Here is a 27,992-nt window from a genome sequence, read left to right on the forward strand (position 1 = left end):
AGCATGGCCGCACCATTTGCTTTGAACAATGCAATGAGAGTAGATGATTGAAGGGCCAGCTTGTGGTCTCCCCTGCTAGGATAGCAGCACTGGTCCAGATAGAGGCTCCTTAGTCAACTCGGGTCCCAACGTGAAAACAACATGGAACAGAATTGAAACTGATTATGAAAGTGAGAAATCTTTGTTATTACAAACCATGAGATTGGGAGTCTTATCGTTACAGCATAACCTAACCTATCTTGCTCATACATCTCTACACTATGTATAAGCCCTGATTCTTCCTGTATCTCTGTCTGGGAAAAGCCCATTCATTGGACTCTCTGATCAGTGTTAACTGGAGGAAAGGGACAGAATGGTGGGTTGTACGAAGGAGCTGTGATTGGCTCATGTTTTCTGGCTTGATTTTATGAACCTGGAGAAAACTGTGAGGCAAAAGAAGGTCTTACCTGAGACAGTTCCAAGTTTTCTAAGTTCATCTTGAAACCAGGTATTGTCAACTCAAGTTAGCAAACATGTCATCAAAGTGACAGCTTACTATGCACTCCATACAGAGGCAGTATCTCTTCTGAATAAACTGACAATTTATCCAGGAGATAAATACCTGAGAACAAGCACCCAAGACACCATGTGAACATTGCCTTTATAAGGGGAATGCACAATCAGTTTACAAAAAAACTGACAAAGCAAATGTAAAGCAAAAAAGAACTCTCAATAAAGACAAAACATCAGGAAAATACATATAATATAATAATCTTATTGTATAATAAACAGATTAATAGCTAAGCCTTGGATATATAATTAAGGAGAAATCATTACAACGTATTTCTCTAAATACTGGCCCAGAAGAACCCCTTTGGAAACAAAATGTGTTTGGTGTCTTTCATCAGAATGTGCTTTATAACACATGCTATTGAGGGAATACTGAGACAGGCAATTCCCCTTGTGATCCCCCTTCCCCTGTGTAATCTGGCATAGCTATTCTGGAAGACAATTTGGAAATGCTTTTTGAGTCTTTATAATATTCAAATCTTCTGGCACAGAATATTCACACCTAGAAATCTGTTTTAAGAAAATAATCAGAAATTTAGTCAAAGATTTATATACTAAAATGTTGCAAACAATAAATATTTAATAATACAACTATGATAAAATAAATAATATATTTAAAAAATGCAACCAACAAGTATAATTATGATTGCTTTCAATATGTAGAAAAATGCTTCACAAAATATCAATCCAAAACAGCATAATGTAAAATTGTAGTATACCCTCAATATTTAAGAACATATGCATTAAAAAGACTGAAAAAATTACCCTTAAGTATTAGCAGTGATTATATTTATATAGTAAATATTATTATTACTGTAATTATTATTTCCTTAACACATTAGCAGTCCCTAAATTTCCACAATGATATTATATATTCAAAAAAAATTATTATAGAAAAATATTCCTAAATAATAACAGAAAGAATGATTCAAGTCTACAATAATACATTATTTTTTAAATAAAAGTGACATTACAGGCCAGGTGCAGTGGCTCACATCTGTAATCCTAGCACTTTGGGAGGCTGAGCCAGGAGAATTGCTTGAGGCCGGGAGTTCAAGATCAGCCTGAGCAACATAGCAATACTCCAGAGCTACAAAAAATAGAGAAACCAGCTGGGTGTATATTGGCATGCACCTGTAGTCCCACTACTCAGGAGGCTGTGGCGAGTGGGTCACCAGAGCCCAGGAGTTTGAGGCTGCAGTGAGCACTCTAGGCCAGGCAACGGAATGAGAATCTGCCTCAAAAACAAACAAACAAATAAACAACAACAAAAAAGATAGTGCAAATCTATTTTTAAAAACTCCAAATAGTACTTAGAATAAAATTTATACTTTAAGCATATACAAGTAAAAATAATAATGAAATTACTACGCACACACATGAAATAGAAGTGAGTTTTATTTGTGAATGTATAGATGTACAGCAAATAGGAAAAATACATTAAAGGAACACATACCATAATCAGGTAGAATTTATCTCAAGAATTTAAGGATGCCTTAATATTGTGAAAGCTTATATATTCGTATTTGGTGAGTAGAATGATAAAAATATAATTATATCGAAAGATACAAATTCTTTGTATTAAGCCTTTAGCTCCTAACAAACAATAGAAATTGTTTTTCTTATCTGAATAAAGAACCTTTGTTTAAAACCAAAAATTAACTTCATATGTAATGAAGAAATATCAAAAAATATCTTTTCACAATTTTACTAAACACTAAAACAAAATACAGATACCTAAGAAAATAGATACTTTTTCAACTATGTCTTAATAGTTAAAAAAAAAAAAACAAAAACAAATAGGCCGCCTAAAACTGTTAGAACAAAGATACTTCATCAAAAGATAATTGTTTAAACAAATGAATAGCTTTCTAATGATGGAAACGCCCATGCTGAGCAGCAAGACAAATATAAAACACCCAAGAAAAGGTTAATGAGGTACACAGAAGACCCAGAAAAAAATAAGAACAAAATATAATGAAAGAAATCAAGCGACAGGACAATAATGAAGAGATTTAATCACTTAATCGGATTTCTTTCCTTTCCTTTTTCTCTGACCAATCCCTTATGGCTTACTTAGTTTAGATATCAAATTCTCTCCCAAGTCTTCCTTACCTAACCTCCCACAAAAATGAATTAGATGCCAGTCCTAGCAAACCATAGCTTTTACCTAAAAGGTAAAGGACGCATCATAAACATAAGCTTAAAGAGTTAACTGTAGACCTAGACAAGTCATTTAGACCTAGGCAATTCAAATGAAAGCACTAAAAAACAACTAATAACAGAAATCTTAGGGGGATTTCTTTCCTTAGGGGGAAAAAGATTTCTTAACGTTAGAAAAAAATATAAATGGGAAGAACAATGGGTTCAAATAGTGTTTCGTTTGCATGACAAAATATGTTGTAACTCCCAAGTGTTACAACTACCAAGGGGAATAAATAATGTTTTTGTTCAAAACCAGGGAATAAAAACACACAGAATTGCAATGCAATGTAGTAAGCATGATGGCAGCTGTGAGAATGTGACAAGACCTGGCTCTCTTGAGGCAAGCAAAGGCCAATCTGGCATTCTGAGGAATCTAATTTGCCAGGTGTTGAAGCAGGAGGAATGAAGAAGGAATGACATTTGTAAAAGAGGGAACATCATTTACAAATACAGAGGATACCAAGACAAAATGGCATAGTCCAAAAATTCCAAGTAGGTCAAGTACATATAATATCGGCCTGCATCTGAAAAACTTTAAGTCAGTATTTAAAATTCAGAACATTTCCCATAAGAATCTGGATTTCTGTTTTTTGTTTTGTTTTGTTTTTCTTTTAATAAAAAACTGAACAATATGAGAAACTGGGCTAGGAGAAGTGGCTCACACCTGTAATCTAGCACTCTGGGAGGCCAAAGCCAGTAGATCGATCACTTGAGCTCAGGAGTTTGAGACGGACCTGAGCAAGCATGAGACCCTGTCTCCACTAAAATAGAAAAAACTATTGTTGATATGGGCACCTGTAGTCCCAGCTATTCAGGAGGCCAAGGCAGGATGATCGCTTGAGCCCAAGAGTTTGAGGTTGCTATGAGCCACGATGCCACAGCACTCAACCCCAGGGTGAGAGTGAGACTCTGTCTAGAAAAAGAGAAAGAGATTCAGCCTATCTTCCCACATGGAAACCAGAGGCAGGTGTTCCCTTTAGAGCAGCGGTTCTCAACCTGTGGGTCAGGACCCCTTTGGACTGTATTAAAGGTCCGTGGCATTAGTAAGGTTGAGAAACACTGCTTCAGAGCCATTCACCACAGTGCTTCCTCCCTTGTCCCATTTCTCTGCCATCCACTTCACTTCATCCCTTTAACTCACCCTTCTGCTCCTTGAAAGCAGCTGAATTTATGAATTCTACCCAGCATGATGGGGACCGAGGAAGGTTTTAGCCAAAAATGCAAATATCATTCTGTCTGCTTTCAAAAGATCAACCAGGCAGCCAGATGGAAACAGGCAAAGAGGAGGATGATAAGGAGACCAATGAAGTTCTCAAAAGCCCATTGTGTTAAAAATGAAAACAGGGCTACCATCATTGAAGTGGGACAGGGCACTTTCTACAATAAACCTAGCACCTCCTACAAAAAACTCCCACGACACATAACTTGAAAACCACTGAGTTATGCATCCTTGAAATATATGCAGGAGGTGAAGAGGGTTTGAAACAAGGCAGTGTGTAGGCGATGGAAAGAAAGAGACAGAGAGGGATAAACATTTGGGAAGCTTCTGAAGGGAAAGAAATCTCTAACACTGGGTAACCAATTTGACACAAGGGACAAGGAGAAAGAAGAGTATAGGGCGATTTGCAGTTTTTATGCAGGTTTGTGTTACGAGGTAGACGGCAGCAACATTAAAAAATAAGGGAGTAACAATAAGGAGGAAAATTGATAATTCAATTTAGGATATGTTGGACTTATGGAGTCTATTATAGATATGTGGCTTTGCCTCATAAGCACCAATAAATCACCAAAGGAAACTCATTTCCAGTTGTAATGTGATAACTCTCTAGCAGCTGAATCATAAGACAAACATAAGATAGACAGGCAAGACTGTGTAAAATATTTTTACAGAATGAATACCCACAGAACTAAGATTAAAATGGAATATTATGGAATTGGATAAAATATTGCAACTATAAGATCACAAAGGATCAACTCCACATATGCGAGCATAATGATAAACACATGAAAAGGACACAAAAATGTGAAACATCTACCAAGTCCGTCAACATGAGGGGTGTGCATTTATACATCATAATGTTCCCACTGAGGATTTAAAATGACTAACTAGGCTCAGCACCTGTAGCTCAGCGGCTAAGGCACCAGCCACATGCACCAGGGCTGAGGGGTTCCAACCCAGCCCGGGCCTGCCACACAACGACAACTACAACAAAAAAAATACCTGGGCATTGTGGCGGGTGTCTCTATTCCCAGCTACTTGGGAGGCTAAAGCAAGAGAATCACTTAAGCCCAAGAGTTTGAGGTTGCTGTGAGCTGTGACGCCACAGCACTCTACCAAGGGCAACATAGTGAGACTTACTACACAAATACACAGAGTAAACTGATAAGTGTAAATGATAATTATTCATGTAAAAATATTTTTTAAAAAGTTAGCACCAGGAGAAATCAGAACTAGAAAAAAAGAAACAAAATATGTAGAACATAAGAGCTTTCAGAAATACTGTTGTTGACAACCAAAATAAAAAGATTAACACAAATTACATAACTGTCCATTAAGAGAAAACATAGCCAGTTCTTACTTAAAAAAGAACATCTTTGCATTCTTACCCAATCAAAAAGATAATATTTCAACATTTAGCTTTATGAAAACTTATTACATTAGTCTTATTTCTCAAATGTTATGTCATTTCAGGACAGTTAAATTTTTTTTTGACAGTTAAATATTTTCAAAAAACCACTTTACAGCAATGTGCACAATGTGAGGGTGTTTGGCACGCCCCCTGGGTGAAGGGCTCAACTACAACTTGAACTTTACTGTAGAAGTAAAAACAATATAACCTAAAAATTTATACCCTCATATTAATTCAAAATTTAAAAAAAAACTTTACACAACAACATTTGTGACTATTACTATGATAAACACAGTAAAGGATTTCATAAGACTGCTTCTTTGTGGTACCCTTTGATGAAAACAAAAAAAATCGAAATTACGCAGCTTGATGAGGATAGCGTGGTGGGTGGAGGGCAGGGTGGAGGAGCGTAGGGAGAGAGAGGAAAGGGGGAAATGAGGTATATAGACTTATGATGGTCCATCCTGATCCACAGAAAGAACAGATACGATGTAGAGGAATGGTCAAACCTCACATCCTTCAAACAATGGAAGTTGGGCTTTGGTGAGAGTTCAGTAAAAGATGAAAAGTAGACAGAATGGCTCAGCGCCCGTAGCACAGTGGTTATGGCGCTCACCACATGCACCAAGTCTGGCGGGTTCGAACCCAGCCTGCGCCAGCTAAACAACAATGACAACTGCAACAACAACAAAAAAATAGCCAGGCATTGGGGAGGGCACTTGTAGCACCAGCTACTTGGGAGGCTGAGGCAAGAGAATAGCTTAAGCCCAAGAGTTTGAGGTTGCTGTGAGCTGTGACGCCATGGCATGCTACCAAGGGCAACATAATGAGACTCTGTCTCAAAAAAAAAAAGAAAGAAAGAAACAAAAGTAGACAGAATGAGGTAGAAATCTCTGGTAAGAACCCAAAGGTAGAGTTGGCTGAGATACAAAAATTGGATATCCTCTGAGCATGGTGTGGTTGACATCCTTTTATGAAAATAAAGGAGACTCATTAAAAGCCACGCACATCAGCATAGGGAAGGGCCCCCTTAATAAAAGGCCTTGTACAAAATGACAAAATAGACATATACCCTGTTTCCCCGATAAGGTGTGCTCCCAAAGATGCGCTAGGTCTTATTTTCAGGGGACATCTTATCTTTCCTGTAAGTAGGTCTTATGTTCGGAGGATGTCTTATTTTCAGGGAAACAGGGTAGAAAGTAGATGCAGAAAACTACTCACATATCTATTTTTAAAAATGTAAAAGATAGTATCATTTAACACCTATAAGCTAAGTAAATATAAAGAACAGCCTTAAAATTCAATACTTTACCAGTTTTAAGAAAGAAGTTATACTTGAAATGTTAGAAAGAACTAAAATATCCCAGAATAAGTAGTTAAATAAACTATGATATATTATTGTATCTGTTCAAAAAATGATTACATATGATAACATGAACAAACACGGAAAGAAGCTTATGAAGCATTAAGTAAAAAAACTGTGTACGAAGTGTACATATGCTATGCTTACGACCACAATGTAAACTGTGCTATTTGGGCATATAGAAAAACACTGGCTGGACCACAGAAGTCAGCAGAAACTCGCCCCTTGAAGAGCTCCATCCACCCCGGTGAGGACAAGTACTCAGAACTGCAGGCAGAAGCTGCCGTCTGCAGGACTAACCCCATCTGCACTCGGCTTTCTCCGCTCCGCCAGCTCAACTCCCAACCTCAGCCCCAACCGCCCATCCCTGATATTATCCTCCAAGTCTGCTATCTTCTCCTTTTCCATCTTCTTTACTTCTCACAACACGCTGTGAGGTAGATACTATCATGACCACTATTAAGAAATGATTAAATGAATGAATGCTTACAAAGGAAAGTTCAACAGAAACCTCGTTTTCAGAGCTGACAAGCGTCTTCTTAGTTCACTGACCCTCTTTAAGGTTTACCTGGGGAGGGCTTCTTGGCCGACAGAGGGACAGAAGCTGAAGGGCTGGCTTCTGCAGCTCCAGCCACCTGTGCGCCTTGTTTCTCAAGGCCCTGTGAGTGCTCAGTAGAAGAGGCTGAGTTATCTGAAAAGAAGAAAGGGATGAATTTTCATAAGACACACCAAGTTTTATTTTACATTGGGAGCAACAGCCCAGCTAACCACACCTCAGACAAGACTCCCAACACCCTCGATTTGGAGAGTTCATGTCCTTGGCTTAAAAAAGAAATGTATATATATATGTGTGTGTGTGTGTGCATGCATACATACACGTATACAGAGAGAACAAGAGACAGAGATGTTGAGTATATACATGTATCTCAATAGCAAGCAGAAAAGCACTATGTCATAGTGATTTAGTAAGAGACCCACTAAACAAGACCAGAGGAAGATAATGACAGGCCCCAGACATGCCACAGAGTAGAAGGTCCCTGCCACCCCTCAGGGTTCCCTAGAAATGCTCTAACATGGATATATCTTATCTGGTTTTCCCAACAGCAACTCTAAGCCTACCACCCAGATTTTCAGCTATAAACAAATGTAATAGAATAAGGAGCCTATATGTTTTAAAATTGAAAGAACACCTAACTATAATTTGCAGACTTTTAAAAACGTCCAAAAGAGAAAAATAGGTCCAAAAGACTATGTAGCAGTATGGGAAGATATTTATGACACTATGCAAACTGAAAATTTGAAATACTAATGCGCAGTTTGAGCACAACTGGGTTAGCATTTGTAAATACAGACTGAAAAGCGTCTAATAAAATGTTAACAAGTACTGTAGATGAAAGTGAGCAGATGCATATGTGATTTTTATTTCTAGTCTATTTTCTAAGTTCTCCTGTAATGTGGTTAAAATTACTTAAAAAATTAAAAAAGAAAACCCTTTAATTGCACTTCATAAAAGAACGCCACCCCCACCTTATCCTTACTTTCCTAGTCACTAGCCCATCTCTCTCCTTTTTTTCCTAATCAAGCTGTTAAGACTGTTCTTCCTGCTTCCTGACCACCAACTTACCAAGGAGCTACACTGCTCAAACACTTGGGCAGATTCTATTACCTAGCAGTGGCAATGATGAAAATAAATGTTGCTTCCCCACTTTGGTTAGACTCACAGTTCTTTATCATAAAATGCTGACTGCTCTAAGCTTTCCAAAGGACTACGCCACAATTAATATATGAAGTAATCTATTCCCAGACTCACTTTCACATTACTGTTCTTAAGTCTTTACAGTGAAGAATCTCAAAACCATATCATTCGTTGATCATGTCTGAACTACCTGAAATACCCACCTTTATTTTCAAGCATATTGCGCAACTTCATATGCTTGTAGGTAGCAATTATCTGAAAATTAACGACACTTGGAATATTCAGTCCTTGGTCCTGCAGCAATTTCAAGGCCGTAGCATGAATGAGCTGATGGGACCGTTTGCAGGTCTGAAGTTTGCACTCTCCCCTGACAAAGGATTTGCACACGTGAAACTTGGTGCACTTATCCTTGAGGTTGCAGTATCCATAGAGGGCTTCGCCTTTGTTGTACAGCAGACATACCTGATACAGGAAAAGAGGCAACACTTGAAACATTACTTTTTACTGTGTCTTTTAAGCTAATAAACCACAGCTTCTCTAGCTAAACTGAAGATTAGATGGTGTCTTATGATCATCAATGGCTGTTCATATTTTGGGATAACAGCCTGACAATGCAGAGTGTGCCCCAGCCTCTGTGAATGTTGGCTCCTACCTTAGACACTCAGGAGCCCTGCCCTCCTCTCCAGAGCCTATAGCAACTGAGTGACTGGGGTGGAGGCACAAAAGGCTGCCCCCTTGACTCAGAACTAGAACAATTGCTTGGTTACAATTACACCCCTGTAATCCTGGCACTCTGGAAGGCTGAGGCAGGACAATTGCTTGAGCTCAGGAGTTAGAAACCAGCCTGAGCAAGAGTGAGACCCTGTCTCTACTAAAAAATAGAAAATTAACCAAGGGTGGTAGCATGCACCTATAGTCCCTTGGGAGGCTGAGGCAAGAGGATCACTTGAGCCCAGGAGTTTGAGGTTGCTGTGAGCTATGACGCCACACCACTCTATCTAGGGCGACAGAGTGAGACTGAGACTCTATCTCAAAAAAAGAAAAAACGGTAGAAAAATTCTGCAGTGTAATCCTCAGGAATCCAGTCAAGGCCAGACTTCACCTTCCTTATAGCTCTCCCTTCCCTCTACCCTGCTTCCCTCACTGGGTTTTCCTGAAGAGCCCACCTTTAATAAATCTCAGACAGCTGAGTCCCTGCCTCAGGCTCTGCTTCCAAGGAAACCAGCCACAACAGGTAACACAAATGCATAATTTATGATCAAGACAAGAGCATCTTTGAGGGTGCGAGGGAGCACTATTAAAGTTAGATTGGGACAACTAATGAAACGTGCATTAGAACCAGACAAACCAAGAACAAGAGCTTTATAATGATGGATCAGCTTGGCTACCCTGAAACCAGTCTGCATCGCACATGCACAAAAAGATGACAAGACATGACATACTTCCTCATGTAACGCAACAGAAAACACAACTGTCCAGAGTTGACCACGAAAGTCTGACATCCCAGGACGCCCCTCCTGGGGATGGGCGATGGTCAGTCACTCTAATGTGCCTCACACTTTAAAAAAACAAAAGTCTTGTTACAGAATCAATCCTAAATCCAATCAAACCTCCAGATCTGTCAGTTTACAGAAGATTCAGAGACTAGAGGAACACGTTATTAATAAATGATATTATAAGAATGCATTTAATCAAATAAAAAAATGTGGGCAATGCTACCTGATACAGATGATCTGGTTTAAAACAAAAAAGCAGGGCAGCACCTGTGTGGCTCAGCGAGGTAGGGCGCTGGCCCCATTTGCTGGAGGTGGCAGGTTCAAACCCAGCCCGGCCAAAAACTGCAAAATAAATCAAAATAAAACAAAAAAGCATTATATCTATAATGCTTCTAGTTCTCTAAAATGAACTCCTAAGTTTAATAATTTTAATGTAATTCCTATCTCTGCCTAAATAATTTCTATAAAGTAGTTTTTGACATTTAATAATTCTAAAACGTATCTAACAAAGGAAACAAGTGAGACCCCATCTCTACTAAAAATGAAAATCTGAAGCAAGAGGATCACTTGAGCCCAAGAGTTTGAGATATGATACCACAGCATTCTACCAAGGGTGACAAAATGAGACCTCTGTCTCAATAATAACAATAATAATAATAAATAAAATAAAAAAGGAAATAAGCATTGATTCAACAAAAAATGTAAAAGAAGAGTAAGGGGCATAGAGACTTGAACTATCATATATTAAGATATAGGCTGGGGGGCGGCGCCTGTGGCTCAGTCGGTAAGGCGCTGGCCCTATATACCGAGGGTGGTGGGTTCAAGCCCGGCCCCGGCCAAACTGCAACCAAAAAAAAAAAAAAATAGCTGGGCGTTGTGGCGGGCGCCTGTAGTCCCAGCTACTCGGGAGGCTGAGGCAAGAGAATCGCCTAAGCCCAGGAGTTGGAGGTTGCTGTGAGCTGTGTGAGGCCACGGCACTCTACCGAGGGCCATAAAGTGAGACTAGGTCTCTACAAAAAAAAAAAAAAAGATATAGGCTGGGTACAGTGGCTCACATCTGAAATCCCAGCACTTTGGGAAGTGGAGGCAAGAAGATCACCTGAGGCCAGGAGTTCAAGAGCAACATAGCAAGATCCTATCTTTAAAAAAGATAAAAAAAAAAAAAAAAAAACTAGGAGGACATGGTAAAGTGGGTCTGTAGTCCCAGCTACCAGGGCGGCTGAGACAGGAGGATAACTTAAGCCCAGGAGTTTGAGGTTGCAGGGAGTTATGATGATAATACTACACTGTAGCCTGGGTGATAGAGCGAGACACTGTCTCAAAATATAGCAATAAAACTGTACTATAAACTGTTTTAAATAGTGTGATACTAGTTTAAGGAGATCAAGAAAATAGATTCTAGACTTACTCTAAAAATTAGAATAAACTGTCCATTTAGGGGAGAGTGGGGAGATATAGGTCTGAGGGTACAAAGTTTCAGTTAGACAAGATGAATAAGTTCTGGAGATCTATTATATAGCATGATGAATATAGTTAATAATAACACACTATATATTTGAAAACCCCTAAGAGAATAGATATTAAATGTCCTCTTCAAAACATAATACTATGCAAGGTGACAGATACATTAATTAGCTTGTGATAATTGTATCACGATGTATTGTTTAAGAATGTTGAAGGTGGTGACCATTCTTTTCTGGCTTGGAAGGTTTCAGGTGAAAAATCTGTTGTCACTCTAATGGATCCACCTCTGTAGGTCAGTTGGCACTTACTCCTGGCTGCTTGCAGAATGTTTTCTTTCATCTTGATTTTGGACAGGTTCATTACAATGTGTCTTGGAGAAGCTCTAAGTTGAGATAACCTGGGGTTCACTATCCCTCTGAAAGGAGTGTCAGGGTCTTTAGTCTCCAGTAAGGCTTCCATTCCCTTGGGACAATCTTCTTTCCCTATTATTCGTATGTTTGACTGGTTCATGGAGTCTCGTAGTTCTCTAAGCCCCTGTTCTGCTTTCTCTCTCTTCTGCCTCTTTAACTACCTGGGTTAACTTTATCCTCTAGCTCTGAGGTTCTTTCTTTTCCATGGTCTAACCTATTTTTGATACTTTCTACTACATCTTCACATTTCCTGACTGTCTCCTTCATTTCCGTAAACTCCACCATATCCTTTCTATATTCTACATATCTCTCATCCAACTTTTGTTTCTGTCTTTCCATTTTCTCGTCCATTCCTTTTGTTGTCCTTATCATCCATATTTTATTTTATTTATTTATTTTTTGAGACAGAAGTCTCACTATATCACCCTTGGTAGAGTGCTGTGGCATGATAGCTCACAGCAACCTCAAACTCTGGGCTTCAGCAATTCTCTTGCCTCAGCCTCCCAAGTAGCGGGGACTACAGGCACCTGCCACATCGCCCAGCTATTTTTTGTTGCAGTTGTCATTGTTGTTTAGCTGGCCCAGCCAGGTTTGAACCCGCCAGCCTCTGTGTATGTGGCTGGTGCAGTAACCACTGTGCAGTAACCACTGAGCCCTATCATCCATATTTTAAATCCCCTTTCTGTCAACTCCATTAATTCTTTATAGGTGGAGTCTTCTGCATTAGCTGGCTCATGGTCCCTTGGAGGAGTTGCTCTGTCTTGGTTTTTCAGGTTGCCTGAATTTTTCTGTTGGTTCCTCCTCATATGTTATTTCTTCTTATTCACCTCCTTGTCCTTTTTCCTTCTCCCTCCTTTGCTTCAAATTACCTTGTCTCAGAGCTTAGGTCTTGAAGTTGCCTCAACCTGAGTAAAGGCAAACTTTTCCTCATGGCCAAAAACCCAGTCCTTGCTCTTGGTGACAATATGTCTCTGGGACACTAGGTGGTGCTGTTTTTTTTAAAGGTGATGGAGCACACAGCCAGCAACCTCTATGGTCCTTATTCCTAACTTAGTTGCCCTCGTGATCACCTGATCGTTTACTCAGCATTCAGACCCCACTGGGTTGGGATCCCAAAGCTCACAAGAATCCTCCAGGGGCAAATCTCAGACTGCCCCCTGACCCCAGTTCCCATGAGGTGTGGGATTCCCTCTGCCTGTCCCAGGAGTGGAGTTCTGAGCCCCAGTAGGCAGAATTAAGATGGCAGTGCTAAGACCTTCTCACATTCCCATAATGGCAGCCTCTGGCCACGGAGACCTTCTCAGTCCAGCTACCCTGCCAGCCACCAAACCTATGACAAGTCCACTCCAACCAGTATTCAAATCTGGTTGCTGTATACCGTTCAAATCTGCCCACTCTTCCAAGCTTTCCACTAAAGCACAGCTTCCCCCCAACAACTAAAAACTCTGGAAAGGCATCCTCCTGTCCATGACCTTCTATGGGAGGCCAGCCAATCCCAGCAGGTCACAATCACTTGCCTAATTCATCCACTTCTTGGGATCATACGCTGTATTCAGTTCACCACCTCCTGGCTGTACTCCCTAAGCTACAACTCTGGGTAAGGTCCCCACACCAGGTAGGGCTGGGTTCTCTCTTTTTCTCCAGTAATTCTAGGAGAGCTCAGCTGACTGATCCTTCTGGTCTGCCATCTTGCTCCACCCTCTCCACAATGTAAATACATAGCAGAACACCATACTGTATACCCCCAATATAGTAGAACCTCCATAGCTGATCACCTCCCTATATTGGCCACCTCCCTAGGGTGACCTAACTTTCATAGACAAGACATGCACCCCATATACATATCAGTACAGCAGACCTAGTTACCTTATGTTGACCACCTCAATATGTTGATCAGTTTACAGTCCCTTGGATGGTCAACTTACAGAGGTCCTACTGTATATAATTTTTGTCAATTATACATATTTTAATATAGAAAATAATGTGGGGTGGCGCCTGTGGCTCAGTGAGTAGGGCGCCAGCCCCAGATACCAAGGGTGGTGGGTTTGAACCCGGCCCCGGCCAAATTGCAACAAAAAAAAAATAGTGAGGCGTTGTGGCGGGTGCCTATAGTCCCAGCTACTCCGGAGGTTGCTGTGAGCTGTGATGCCACAGCACTCTACCAAAAGCAACGAAGTGAGACTCTGTCTCTATAAAAAAAAAAAAGAAAGAAAGAAAATAATGTGATAAAACTCAATAAAACCACATAAGCCTGATGTTTTCTCATAAAAATTTTTTAACTGTCTTAGGATTTTATTGAGTTTTTAATTTAATTTAACTTTTACTTTTTTGGAGAAAGGGTCTCACTCTGTTGCCCAGGCTGGAGTGCAGTGGTATCACCATTGTTCACTGCAGCCTCAAAGCTCTGAGTTCAAGTGATCCTCCTGCCTTAACCTTGGGAGTAGCTGGGACTACAGGTTCCTATCACCACCCTAGCTAATTGTTAGTTTAATGCTTTTATTTTTTTAAAAAATGGTAAGACTATTCATGCTTTCTATTTCTTCTTGAATTAATTTTGATGAGTTGTAGTTTTCTAGCAATTTGTCCATTTCATAGAAGTTTTCAAATGTGCCAGCATAAAATTTTACAAAATTATCTTAGTGTCTTTTTTGGTGGGCAGTGTGTCTGTATTATGTACTGTATCTTTAGGAGAGTGGTAGAAGGAATCATCAGACATTTTCATACAAGAGATGTGAGCCACCATTCTTCCCTCATCCGCTGTGCTGGTCTGTGGTCCCTGCTGTCTAAGTGGCCATGTTTGTGCCACAAGGCACACACCTCTGGTCCCAGCTGATGGAGCCTACCCCTGTCCCAACTGCAGCCACCCATTGGCTGCTCACAGAACGTCAAAGTAGTCTAATAGGACATAATGAGCCTGGGCTCAGGACATGAGGTTAGAAGCCACAAAACAAAAGATTCAACAGGTTTGACTATATGAAAACATTAAAACTTCTATAGCTCAAAGAGTACCATAACATTAAATGGCAACAACATGGCGGCACATGCCTACTTGGGAGGTTGAGGCAAGAGATCACCTGAGCCCAGGAGTTAGAGGCTGCAGTCAGCTATGATGGCACCACTGTATTCCAGCCTAGGCAACAAGGATGAGACACCATCTCTTAAAAAAAAAAAACTTAAAAGGCAAATGGCAGTTGCACTACCCCTTCTCTCTGAGAGACAGCAGGGACTGGAGCCAGCTTCAGAGCTCCTACCGTTCTCCTCACCCTTTATACCAAGAACCTGCACTGGCTGCTGCTGCAATCTACTTTCAGCAATATGGCTGGCTGGAATGCATCTGGTTCACAACCAAGACATATCAGACCTGGCTTCAGAGGTTGAGATGAGAAAGGAGATGGATGTCAGAAAGAAACCTGTGGCTCCTAAGACCAACTGTCTTACAGATTCTGCTGTGTGGCCTCTGCCATCTGCACCAAAGGCTTCAAATCATACTACATATTCTAGCCTTGTGCCTTTTCCCCTTGTAGACCTTGAAATACCTTAGAGTTAATTCGGGCCACAATTATGAACTGTCCTCTGTCTTCCCAACATCCTCCCTCTTCTGGCAAAATGGGAATGTCAATGATAGGATCATTGTGCTAGATCAAAAAATAATGCTTGTAATAGATATTTTTATAATAGTGTCTCTTGGCATTCCTACTATTTTGTATATACAAAAAAAATCTTTTTATATTGCTAAACTAGAACAAACATGGTAATTTCACCATGATAGCAATGGGTATGTTTTAAGTATTTGAAACTGAATCATGTTGCTGCATCAATTAAAAGCCAAAAAAGTACATAGAGAACAATATTTGTAACAAATGTAACAATATTAGGGTGACTCTGTGGTGACTCACCTCTGGTAAAAGGCAGGGATCATTCTGCAAAAGCAAGATCCGCAGCTGACCTTCATTGAGGCCAAAAAGACCGTGGTTTTTCAGCACTTGGATGTTGACAGATGTGTGGATATCATGGGAAAGGGTACAGGTAGACCTAGGAGATCAAAACTCCAGGTTAGAAGCCGGGTGAAGAAGGGCCTATCTGTCAAGTTCCTTGCTTTGAGCAGCTTTCCATTTACACATGAAGTTGTACAATTTTCAAGAGGCCCTGAATACTACAGCCTAATAAGCACTAATGGATAAGAAAGTTGGGCTGAAGCAGCTCCTCTCCCAGGGTCATTTTCATTTCAGGGGGGCTGCTTAAAGCCAAGGACACCCCTCCCTCAATCATGGTCTGGACTGAGGGTGGGCATCTGGCCTTGGGCGACTGCGCTTGCCTCTCCAAACAGCTGCGCACCCCCACAGTCAACCACTGGAGGGAGGGAAATATCCCCAGCAGGAGGAAACCTCACCCGCCAGCTCTGGTAGTCACCGACCCAGCACCTCACCCACACCACCTAGGCTTCAGTTTGGGGGGAGGGATTGTCAGACTAGATCAAAGCTAAGGACACAGGCCCGGGGCCTAGAACCGTGTGGTTATGTGAGAACAGGCGATAGCTGGCTAAAGGGTTCATGGATGTCATGGGATCCTCAGATGTCTCAAAAGCACCAGTGGAGTAAGTCCCAGTCCTGATTTAACCCGCCGTGGTGTGAGGGATATAGCGGCAAGGTCAGAAGGTTTTTTGGCGGGGGGTGGTTGAGAAATCTCAATGGAGCGGACCTGGGGAGCAGGGGGTGGGAGAAGCTGCAGCCCGCGGCCCCCGCCCGGACGCACCGCCCCCCTCGTTTCCAGTCCTGGCCGCGGCTGGCGGGCTAGGCCTGCGGCCCGCGCACGGGGGTCGCGCCGCCGCCTTCGCCGCCCCCCACGGCCCCGGCCACCCGGTCCGCCGCCTCACCAGCAGTCCCGGTGGGGGCACTTGCCCAGCATGTGGCGGCGACAGAGGTGCAGCTGGTCGCAGCCCCGGCACTCGCCCCGCTGGTAACGCGCGCAGAGGCGCGCGGAGGACACGGCCACCACCCTCCAAGCGGAGGCGCCGCCGCCTCCTGCGCCGGCCGCGCCGGCCGCCACCTCGGCCTCGGCGTCCCAGAGGCCGTCCTGCATCGCCACCTCCTGCAGCAGGAAGCGGTCGGGCCCGGCGCGCCGCAGCGCGTCCCGGAGCGAGGCCTCCGACAGCTCCACGTGGCCGCGCAGCTCCGGCAGGAACATGCGGCCGCCGCCCGCGCACAGCACCTTGGTGAGGAAGGAGCAGAGTGTGGGCTCCGCCATGGCGGTGGCTGCGGGTCCTGCGCGCGCTGCGCCGACCGCGGGGCGGCCAGACTCCTCCCCGTCACGTCCACGGTGTCCAGCCAACATCCCGGGGATGGGCCTGGGCAGGCCGGGCGAGGGGCCGCCCTGCGGGGGACGCGGCGGGGACAGCATGTATTGAACCTGCTGTGCCGGGCACCCTTGGAAGTGACTTCTAGCCCTGTGGCTCTTGTGTAGTGGGGAATCACAACAGACTTGCTAGCGAGTAAGATCATTGAAAGTCCTCTCCTTAAGGGCTGCCAAGAAGATAAAATAGGTAAAGGACGTCTCTGAGGAGGTACCACTGGCGCTTACGAATAGTCCAAATTGAGAGGTGATGTAGGTGTGAAATACACGCAAGGGACTTTGAGAATTAAGAATGAAATATAAAATATCTCATTAATACTTTTTTATGAATCACGTGTTAAACTGACTTTGATTATATTCAGTGCAATAAAATGTTGTGACCATTTCATTTGTTGCTTTTACTTTCCTAATGCTGATATAAGAAAATTTTAAATTATAAACATGGTTTATCTTACACTATTTCTGTTGGACAGCACTGGCCTGGCCCAGTACATCTGTTAAGCATCTATCCCTTTTGCCCATCATCTTGCTCATTTAGTGAATGTTTATTGAGCCAACTGCTAATTCACTGACAGTTCAAAGATGAATGAGACCACCGAGGACGCAGCCAAGTTGCTATATTACAAGGTGCTTGTGAGCATTAAATGTGTTACTGTCGTGTAATGTAAGGAAGCTGGAGAAAAGGGCAACTGGCCAGATGCCCAAGACCTTCTCTGCCATGCTAGTAAGTTTCCACTTAAATTCTGAGGATTCTGAGAAGCCACTGAAGGATTTTCAGCTGAGGAGCAACATAGTCTTTCCCCTGATACTCGCTTAGATGTGTTCTTTGGGCCATTCAGCCATGAACTTGAGTCTTCTCTTCAGCAAGGCCTTTCCTGACGTCCCAGTCTAAAGTACCTCCTCAGTCTCTGCATGGAACTTAGCACACAGTTTTCTTCTTTCTTGTTTATTTATGTATTTGTGAAATTCAGGATCATGAAGGCAGGAGCGTTTGTCTTGTTCATTGCTGTGTCCTCACCACCTGAAACAGTGCCTGGCTGTATTGTAGGGTAGGTGTTTTAGAAAAATCCCTGACTGCAATAAGAATAATGGATTTCTAGAAAAGTGAGAAAATACAGGGAATAACAGAAGACAAACAAGATTTGGGAACTATAATCCCAACTTATGTTATGTTGAGTTTGTAGTGGACAATTCAAGGTAAGATGCTCAATAGGTAGTTGTGCTATATGGTCAGGTCTAGACCATGTCCCCTTGTTACTTAGCGTCTGTCCCTGGACCCTCTGCCTGAGGCCTTTTTCCAGAAGGAGTGAGCAAGCCTGCAGAAGAGGCAGGCTGGAGTTACCAAGAAGATAAGACCTGCAAAAAGAGCCCTCAACCAGTAATGCTGGGTAATGGCTTTGTCTCCACTCAGACCTCTACAGTCGATATGAAGATTGTTTTAAGCCAAAGACATTTAATATTCAACAATGCAGAAAAAGACCTTTTTGAAGAGTCCTTTATTTCACTAAAAGCAGAAGCTTCTCGAAGGGGGGCTGCTGTACATTCCCTCTCCAGGTGTTTATGGACATGAAATAAAAAATGGGGAAGACCACCAGTGCCTGCATAAATAACAAACTTCTTATCTCCTATTTCTTGTTTCCACAGAAGCCTTTCTCCCCCCTCCCATTCCCCACTAAGTTAGTTATATAAATCCTCGTCTTGAACTGTTTTTGGGGAGTCGTATCTTTCATACCTGCCCATATGCATAGGAATAAACTTTGGGGTTACTTTTCCTCCTACTGTCAGTTAAATTTGCAGGCTCCAAGGCCCTGAACCTAAGAGGTACAGGAAGAGTTTTGCCTCTCCGACAGAAGATAAATATCCCAGCTCCTTATTCCTCAGGGGAAACAACTTGGAGGTACATTGCATGGTGTTCCAGAGGTTCGTTAGGGGAACTGACCACAGCCTGCTCATTAGCAGCCCTGTGCTGTGCGCCTTCCTTTCCTCCTCCCACCCCCCACTCCCCTACCCGTGTTTCTTGGGATTCCTCCCAAACGATCTGCTCACGTTCAGTCCTTGTCTGTGTGCTTCTGAGGGAACCCAGACTAATATATAAACTGATAAAGAGAGGTTACAGGAAAATGAGAGTGATTCCAGGATGCACAGAAGAGAGTTTCACGCAGGAACTGGTCAGCATGTTTAAATGCTGCAGGGAGGAGTGTGCCTAAAAAAAAAAAAAAAGGAGGGCAGTGCCTGTGGCTCAAAGGAGTAGGGCGCCGGCCCCATATGCCAGAGGTGGCGGGTTCAAACCTAGCCCTGGCCAAAAACTGCAACAACAACAACAACAACAAAAATTGGAAAAGCCCAGGGACCAGAGCCTACTTTTAAAAATAAGATAATGATATGACCTAGTACATGGTGGGGAGTGGAGGAAGGGAAGAGCAGAGAGAGGAGGGGGGGGAATGGGGGAAAGGAAGAACAGAGAGGGAAGGAGGGAGGGGGGTGGGGGTTTCGGTGTGTGACACACCTTTTGGGGCAAGATACAATTACAAGAGGGACTTTACCTAACAAATGCAATCAGTGTAACCTGGTTTCTTGTACCTTGATGAATCGCCAACAATAAAAACAAATTTAAGGCTCGGCACCTGTACTCAGTGGCTAGGGCGCCAGTCACATACACCGGAGCTGGTGGGTTCCAATCCAGCTGGGCCTGCCGAACAAAGACAACTACGGCCAAAAAATAGCCGGGCGTTGTAGCGGGTGCCTGTAGTCCCAGCTACTTGGGAGGCTGAGGCAAGAGAATCGCTTAAGCCCAAGAGTTGGAGGTTGCTGTGAGCTGTGATGCTACGGCACTCTACTGAGGGTGACATAGTGAGACTCTGTCTCAAAAAAAAAATAAGGTTATGATAAAATGATAATTAGACATGAGATTGAGGGAGGTGTTTTATTATAGGAAAGACAAGCATAGTTATATGCTGCATAGAAAAAGCCAGTAAGAAGGAAATGTTGAAAATAGAGAAAGGAGGTGGGCGGCGCCTGTGGCTCAAGGAGTAGGGCGCCGGTCCCATATGCCGGAGGTGGCGGGTTCAAACCCAGCCCCGGCCAAAAACCACAAAAAAAAAAAAAAGAGAAAGGAAAATGTAATTTGGTGGGTTAGGCCCACAAAACCGTGGGAAAGAAGGGGACATAGTGCAAGACTTAACCCCAGACAGGAGGAGAGACGCCTCTTCCACTCAGAGAAGAGAAAAGGAGGCAAGGACTACCTGCAAAGACAATCTCATAGGCTTAAGGCCAAGGAGTAGAAAAGACTCCTCCCAATAGTTTTGTTTAGTCTTTTTTAAGCATAAGAGACAGAATGGGTGTGAGAACACTCATGGGGTAGGAGAAGGCTGACAGGTAGGACCAGTGGATACTGATTTGGAGTGGCATTAATCCAATCAGCACTGTACTCCTAAAAACTCCCAATGTGTAAGAACAGAATTTGATTAATCCACTGTTAGGTTTATCAAGTAGATGAGACTTAAAGTCTAAGGTTCTGGATGATTGAAAGTTGTCAATTTTACAGGCTCACACTTGTAATCCTAGCATTCTGGGTGGCCAAGGTGGCAGGTTGCTTGGGGTCAGGAGTTTGAGACCAGCCTGAGAAAGAGCGAGACCCCATCTCTATGAAAAATAGAAAAAATTAGCCAGGCATAGTGTTGCTCATCTGTAGAGGATGAGGCAGGAGGATCACTTGAACCCAGAAATTTGAGGTTGTAGTAAGCTATGATCACACACTCTGAAGCGACAGAACAAGACTGTCACAAAAGAAAGTGTAAATTGAAACAGTGGTAAGGAGCTGAAGATAAGAATGGTCCAATGTGAGCAGAGCAAGTCATGTGGGGAATCTAAGAGCTAAAGGGCAGGCTGGGGTCACAGAATATAGAAATTTAAGATTTAAGAAAGACACCTGTGGGATGGCTCAAGCAGGTAATAACAGCACTTTGGAAGGTCAAGGAGGGAGATCACTTGAGCCTAGGAGTTTAAAACTAGCCTGGACAACATAGCAAGACCCCATATTTTAAAAAAAATTAGCTAGATGTGGTGTTGCATGCCTGCAATCCCAGCTACTCGTGAAGGTGATGCAGGAGGATCACTTGAGTCCAAGAACTAGAGGATGCGTCAGCTATGATCATGCCACTGCACTCCAGCTTGGGCCACGGAGAGAATCTGTCTCTTAAAAAAAGTGAGGGGCAGCGCCTGTGGCTCAGTGGGTGGGGCACCAGCCCCGTACACTGAAGGTGGCAGGTTCAAACCCCCCCCCCGCCCTGGCCAAACTGCAACAACAACAAAAGAATAGCCAGGTATTGTGGCAGGCGCCTATAGTCCCAGCTACTCAGGAGGCTGAGGTAAGAGAATCACTTAAGCCCGGGAGTTGGAGGTTGCTGTGAGCTGACACCACAGCACTCTACCAAGGGCGATAAAGTGAGACTCTGTCTCTAAAAAAAAACAAAAAAAAAAAGTCCAGGTGCTGTGGTTCATGCCTGTAATCCTAGCACTCTGGATCCCATCTCTACTAAAAATAGAAAAACTAGCTGCGAGTAGTGGCGGGCGCCTATGGTCCCAGCTACTCCAGAGGCTGAGACATGAGGATTACTCAAGCCCAAGAGTTTGAGGTTGCTATGAGCCATGCCACCACAGCACTCTACTCAGGGTGACAGAGCGAGATTTGGTCTCAAAACAACAAAAGATTTCAGAAAGAGCAGTTCTGGAGCAAGTCTGACTGATGACAGTGGGGTGATGGATATAGATGGCTATGGATATAGGCCTGGAATAGTGAAGATGATGAAGACAGAGGCTAAAGGCATCTAAGGATAGGAAGGGTATGTGACGTGTCTACAATGAATGGTGAGGGATGAGGGGCAAGATTTAGAGTAGAGAAGAAGTCTGAGCCAGAGTATGGAGAAGAGACCAGAAGTTAACAGGGGAAAGCGGGGAAGGGGAGAGGTAGACCATTGTGCAGATAATCGCACTTAACCTGCGGGCTCTCCAGCTGCACTCTGAGGGTCATAGTCTTGATTCTGTTACTCTTTAGCCACAACACCTTGTGCAAGTTATTCGACTCCTTAGCAGAGGTAAAGGGGCTGGAGTCAGAAGTGTGTGATAACCTGAAGTCTGGGAAGAAATGACACCTTTCATAGGGAAATGTATAGAGGGGGAAAAGGAAAGATCCCAGAGCAGGTTATTAAGAAAGGTGAAGTTCTGGGGCAGAACCAGGAGCCATTAGATGCTGGGCAGGTTCACAAGGAACTAGGAAAGAGAAACAGGAGGTTGAAATTGGGGTACTTTAAGACCAGAGCTTTTATGACTCAAGCATTTCCTAAAAAGTCCTGAAATGTCCTCCCTCTTGGATTCTGAAGCTCATTCTCAAGCACATGTCTGTAGCACAGGCTTTTGAACAAGTCACCCCAGGGCACACACTGGTACCACTGCTGTAAATTCACTCTATTATTAACCCCCTAAATGAAACCTGCCTGTTTTCCCTGCACCCTTTCCAAGCCACATCTGGCAACACCCCAGTGTGTGTAACCACACACATGGCACTGGACTAAGGGTTGCCTTTGCAGTAGCTCAGGTGTGGCTGGGAAGCCACTGCTATCTAGTTTTGCTTCCACCAAATGCTGGACTGAGGAGTCCCCCAGAAACCAGACAATGGCAGATCTTCTGGGGGAGCACTAAGGTGAAGTAAATAAACACATAGAAAAAATAACCAGTAATCTCAAATACCCACTCTTGCTAGGTTTCACAGCACTTTCGTGTATTTGAATGGGAGTGCTTTGACAGCATCGGGTTATATCGAGGCCCAAGTCAAGCAGCAGTTTTACCTTCACTTTATCGAATCTGCAGTTGTCACAGAACTTGCTCTCTCTCCACTCAAACCTTTGGGATTAAAAAACAATGCGTGGAGAAGGGTTCTGAAGATTGGATAATTCTGCTGATAACTATTTACGTTTTTAACTTTTGTGCTTGGCCTGACCCTGTTTCCACCTGTTGGACCAGAGGAAGGTGTTAGCAGCTTCAGCTCTGGCCCTTCCCTGTCTGAGTCCCCAGACAAAAGATGTGCAAACCAAGGGTGGGCAGCTCTGTCACCATCACTGTGTCTCACTCTGGCAGTATGCTGTAAAGACTACTTGGTCACGGAAACTTGGGATGTTAAAACCGGATGGACAAAACATGTCATCTCTTCCCAGCTGAGTGCACTGATGTCTGTGGTTGGTGATTTCTTTGGAGGTACCTAGAAATAAAGCAAGTAAAAAAGGCAGGACAAAATTCTTTCCTTTTATTAGACAGTTCAAATGAAGCGGAAGAACAAGCAATACAACCCAACTGAAATATACATAGTTGAGCTTAATTTATTCAACAAATGCAGCTAAATTAATGAACACAAATTTAACTATAGATGCGTCACTTTATTAATATGGGCATGTGGTGTGGTGCAATGAACAAGATTTGGCCCTCAGAGAGCTTACATTCCAATTCAAAAAGCAGGCAATTTCAAGTTACATAGATGAATGAATTAACAAAGTAAGGCATAAAATATTATAAAAACTGCAAGTACAGGAAACAAGCAACTAACCTATAGAATTCCTTATGCAGTTAAGAGTTGGCCTAATCTGAGGATGTTAAGACATTAACTAGGTCAGTGGTTCTCACTGTGGTGTTTTAGAAATGGATGGGTGTTGGTGGTCTCAACATAGCTCAGGACTACCACCAGCATTGAGCGGATGCTGCCAGGGCCAACAGATGTCCTATAGTGTATGGGCGTGTCCCACACAACGAAGAATTATTCTGTACCCTGTACGACTTTCTAATGTCCCACCGGACATTTATGTAGGACCCTACAGTTTGTCTCGGAGAATTCAATTCATTTGTTCCTCAGAGACAATCTGCAATTTGTTTTGTCCTATTATTATTTCAAGTTGGGTAATCTCGCTCTTTCCTTTGCCATACACAGATAAGGTCTGTTATGACTTACCCTAATACTACAAGGTGTTCCAAAAGTCTCCATACATAGGAAAATTGTAACAACAGATATCTTGGAACATGTTCGCCATTGAGTGGGAGAGAAAACTCTGTGTTAGTATAGGAAGAGATGGCCAACACGCAGAGAATGTTTTGTAAATAAAGGTACATTTAGCTACAATTTCCCGTTTTCCTGTGTATGGCAACTTTTCGAACACCCTACAGTTTTCATGCTAGAGTCCCCCATACCTCTAATCTTTCATATTCCTGTACTTCTTCACAGGAAGCAGCCTCTAATCGGCTCTTAAATATAAACCTATTCATTGTAAGTAAGAATAAATATCTATTTCATGTCTTATGTGGCATAGTCATGCCTGTGCATTTATAAAATTGAAATTCATTTTATTTTCATTACCTTTTTATTTTTACCTTCTATTTCTCCATTATAATAGAGTTAGGGCATTCAATTGATTTTTTTTTTTTTTTAAGAAATGTATGTGTGGAAGTAAATTGTATTATCTATGAATCATCTCAGAACAACCAAGAGGATGTTACAAAATACCTGCTCAGCAAATGAATAGGTCTTGACAGTGTCTGGGGCTGTCACCAGGGTTGGGGTGGGGGCGGGGGTGCTACTGGCATTTAGTATGTGAGAGCCAAGTATGCTGAACATCTCGCAATACATTGGACAGTTCCTCACAATAAGAAGTTACTCTGCACCCTATACGAACTTTGAACGTCTCGCCGGACATTCATGTATGAGCTACAGCTCGTCTGAAAGAATATAGTATCTCCTCATTTCCTCCGCTTCGGTAATCTGTAAATTTTCTTGCATGCTATCTTTATTTCAATTAAGGTGACTTCGTTCTGTCACTTATACACAAATAGGTGTTATCTTATGCAAGTAAGTTGTTGTATCTTTAGTTTTTATTCTGATGTCCACTAGTATCTCTGCTTTTTCTTTTCCTCATGCTTCTTTGTACAAAATGGTTTCTGACCTCCTCCCTTCTTCTAAGTTCAAATGTATTCCTTAGAATTAGGTGTAAACATCTGACTACTTCATTAGATTTCCTAGTATGATTGTGCCCAAGTTATATAGCTTTTATATGATTTTTAGTTTTACTTAATTTTCAATTTATTTCTAAAATTGTGCATAGATAAACCAGATCACCTCTGAATTGGAGTTCGAGGATAATAAAAGCGTATTTGTATTAGACGTTTAAAAAAAAAAAAGGCAGAAGCGATAAATGAGAACCACTGAACTAGGTGAAAATGGGAACCACAGGGCTGAAAGAAACCCAGAGTGGCTTGTGTAGAAGAAAATAAATGGTAAGAGGTGGGGAAGGGAGACTGTGAGTCCACGAAGTGATTTGTGTTTTCAAAGAACATTACTAAGTACATTGTTTTAGAGAACAATGTGCAAGGGAACAGAGACAGTTAAGAGGTAAAACTGGATTTGGGACTAGCTTAGATGTGTATCAGGAGGGAGAACAAGGGGTTAAGGATCACTTCTGTACTTTTGCTTGAGTGGAGGGTGGATGGTGGTGCCATTGACCTGTACACAGAAAATAAGTAATGATTTGTGTGAGCGAGACAGATCAAGGGTTCTGTCTCGGACCTGTTGAGTCAGCAATGCCTGTGAAATATCCACCTACAGGTGCCCACTGGGGAGCTGGAAGGAGCCGGATAAATTGCACCTCTATGGCATTGGGGTCAAACAAAGTCAGAAAATGAACAATCCAAAATTGATACCATGGGAAAAAAAAACGTGTGAATGAGAATAACTATTTGGGGTAAGACTGCCGAAAAGGAACCCCACTCTAAAAGATCTTTGCATTGGTCTAAAATCTGCCTAATATAAAATCCACTCTAATGCCAATTAATTATCTGTGGTATGTCTCCTGGAAGGAACTGTAACAGGGAATGTTGACTCGTAAGGAATGTTAGAAAAAGGAAAATTGGAAGAAATAACTTGGTTCATAATAAGAAAAGACATATTGGTCCCTAAAAACTGTACCACGATTCCATATAATCCGATATACAGAGGCTGCCAGAAAAATGCATATCCATATGCAATGGAAAAAAACTGTATTAAAATTGTAATACTCAATATATAACAGAAATGTTTGTTATCTTGTATGTTGTATCTTGTATCTCTTGTAATTGCAGAAGTCAAACGTGACTTGAGTATTACAATTTTAATAGTTTTCGTCCTTTCTTAAAATGTGTGTACATTTTTTTGGCACCCTCTGTATGTAGAAAAAGAAGCCCTAGAAGGCACGAAGCCTCTTTAAGACATTTTTCTTCTAGATCTGATTCTATGCTCACCAGGAAACAAATCTTGTCTCCTTAGGGGGCCCGACCTTCAGTAAAGATGGCTTGCTCCTAATTCCCTGGTGAGGTTCATCTGACGCAGCCAGCAACTACATAGCATTTGTGTTTATCGGTCATGCTCATGTGAGTCTGGTTACTGCAACTCAGTTCCCTAAAAATACAAATACCTCCATAAAAGACTCATATGATAAAAGCCTTTTCATATGACACAATATCTACTTTGTCATAATTATATAAAGAGCCTAAACAGACAATTAACTTCATCAGGTTGCTTCTCGCTGAGCCACACTTGGTGTTCCAAAAAAAGTTAACCTGGATGGTTGACCCCTAAATACGTTTAGAGGCAAAGAAATGTGTGACCCAACTAAGTTTCATCACTAAGATATAGTACTGCAGTTACATCTACAATAGCACTTCAATTTTACTTTTTTTCCCTAGTCCCTAAGCTTTCCTCACCCCCCCCAACTTTTTCACAATCTTTCATTCAAGTCTATAATGTCTTATGTCCTTATTTCAATAGGCCTATTAGATTTCTCTCAATTTCCCAAATTAATTTTCTTTCAATTTAAGCAAAACAAACAAAAACCCAATGCCATACAGTAAACTAAATGAGCAGATGGGAGAAAAACTGCTGCAATTACCGAAAATTTAGAAATCAACTATTACCAGTTACATCTAAAACAATGCAAACTTTCCAAACATTGGAATCATCAGGAGAGCTTTAAGAAACACTGATTTAATTGGCATGGGGTGCAAAGCTGAACGTTGGAATTTTTTAAAGCTCCCTGGATGATTCTAATGTGAAGCAAAGTTTGGGAACCACTAATCTAAGACATTAGGTAACTGGGCAAGGAAATATAAAAGTTTAACTACTATCTGGGAAAATTTGGTCCTGTAAGGAAACAATGTTTATGGCATTTTTATGACACTGTATTCATCAGTTCTAACTAATCACACAGGCTTTGTCTACTTCAGTATACTCTATCACATATTCTGGGTAAATCTGATCTTTATCAAATATGACAAAAACGGAGGGACTCCCTCTGGTGTCCACACAGCTGTCGTAGTGCAGAGGAGGGCTTGTGTATGTCATATGGCCTTCAATAAAACTTCCCACCAGGACTCGAGCTACAAACATAATGATGTTTTTAGCATCATACGGGCAATTTTTGTGAGAATAGATGGCATCTTCTGCGAAGTAATATCCTAGAAATAATCAGGAAATAGGTTAAGAATTATAAAAGAAGACATATAGTTTATAAGATTATTGACACATAATCAGATGAGGGGCATGAACTAAGCATATTCAATAATATCGTACTGATATTCATAACTTGTTTACACTTTAAAAAATGTTTACGATACAGAGCAGGGCTCACACTGATGGGGCCAGGCACCGGGGGCACAAGCAAGTGGTGATGACAGACACTGGGACCCATCTATGCAACCTACACAGGATGAGTTGAATGAGCTGAGTCAGAACCAATGAGCCAAAGATACTCAAAGCAGAGGCCC

At 42.2% G+C, this 27,992-nt stretch overlaps 2 protein-coding genes across 3 annotated transcripts in view; both read right to left on the reverse strand.

The window, feature by feature from the left end:
- Positions 1-7,120: 7,120 nt before the first annotated feature.
- On the reverse strand, positions 7,121-17,500 carry ZC3HAV1L (zinc finger CCCH-type containing, antiviral 1 like). The gene is made up of 5 exons (XM_053608730.1): positions 16,687-17,500; positions 15,710-15,845; positions 8,647-8,905; positions 7,316-7,438; positions 7,121-7,203 (listed from the first exon to the last, which is right to left on the reverse strand). The coding sequence occupies exons 1-5, from the start codon at positions 17,208-17,210 to the stop codon at positions 7,121-7,123; spliced, it is 1,125 nt and encodes a 374-aa protein (XP_053464705.1). The 5' UTR covers positions 17,211-17,500.
- Positions 17,501-23,515: 6,015 nt separating this feature from the next.
- ZC3HAV1 (zinc finger CCCH-type containing, antiviral 1) overlaps positions 23,516-27,992 on the reverse strand; it is a 67,160-nt gene continuing 62,683 nt past the window's right edge. For both annotated transcript variants that reach the window (XM_053554007.1, XM_053554006.1), the window contains exon 13: positions 23,516-27,683. In XM_053554007.1, coding sequence (XP_053409982.1) covers positions 27,421-27,683 — 263 coding nt within the window. In that variant the 3' untranslated portion in view covers positions 23,516-27,420. The remainder of the gene's footprint in view (positions 27,684-27,992) is intronic.

Source organism: Nycticebus coucang, chromosome 11 (genome assembly GCF_027406575.1).
Source record: "Nycticebus coucang isolate mNycCou1 chromosome 11, mNycCou1.pri, whole genome shotgun sequence".
Lineage (NCBI taxonomy): Eukaryota > Metazoa > Chordata > Mammalia > Primates > Lorisidae > Nycticebus > Nycticebus coucang.

Excerpts from the sequence above, each read along its gene's own strand:
- ZC3HAV1L (XM_053608730.1), bottom strand. The coding sequence starts at position 17,210 with ATGCTGTCCCCGCCGCGTCCCCCGCAGGGCGGCCCCTCGCCCGGCCTG. Across the intron at positions 7,439-8,646 it reads CAATATGCTTGAAAATAAAG|ATAACTCAGCCTCTTCTACT; the intron begins GTGGGTATTTCA and ends TCTTCTTTTCAG. Across the intron at positions 7,204-7,315 it reads GGCCAAGAAGCCCTCCCCAG|TGGTCATGATAGTATCTACC; the intron begins GTAAACCTTAAA and ends ATTTCTTAATAG.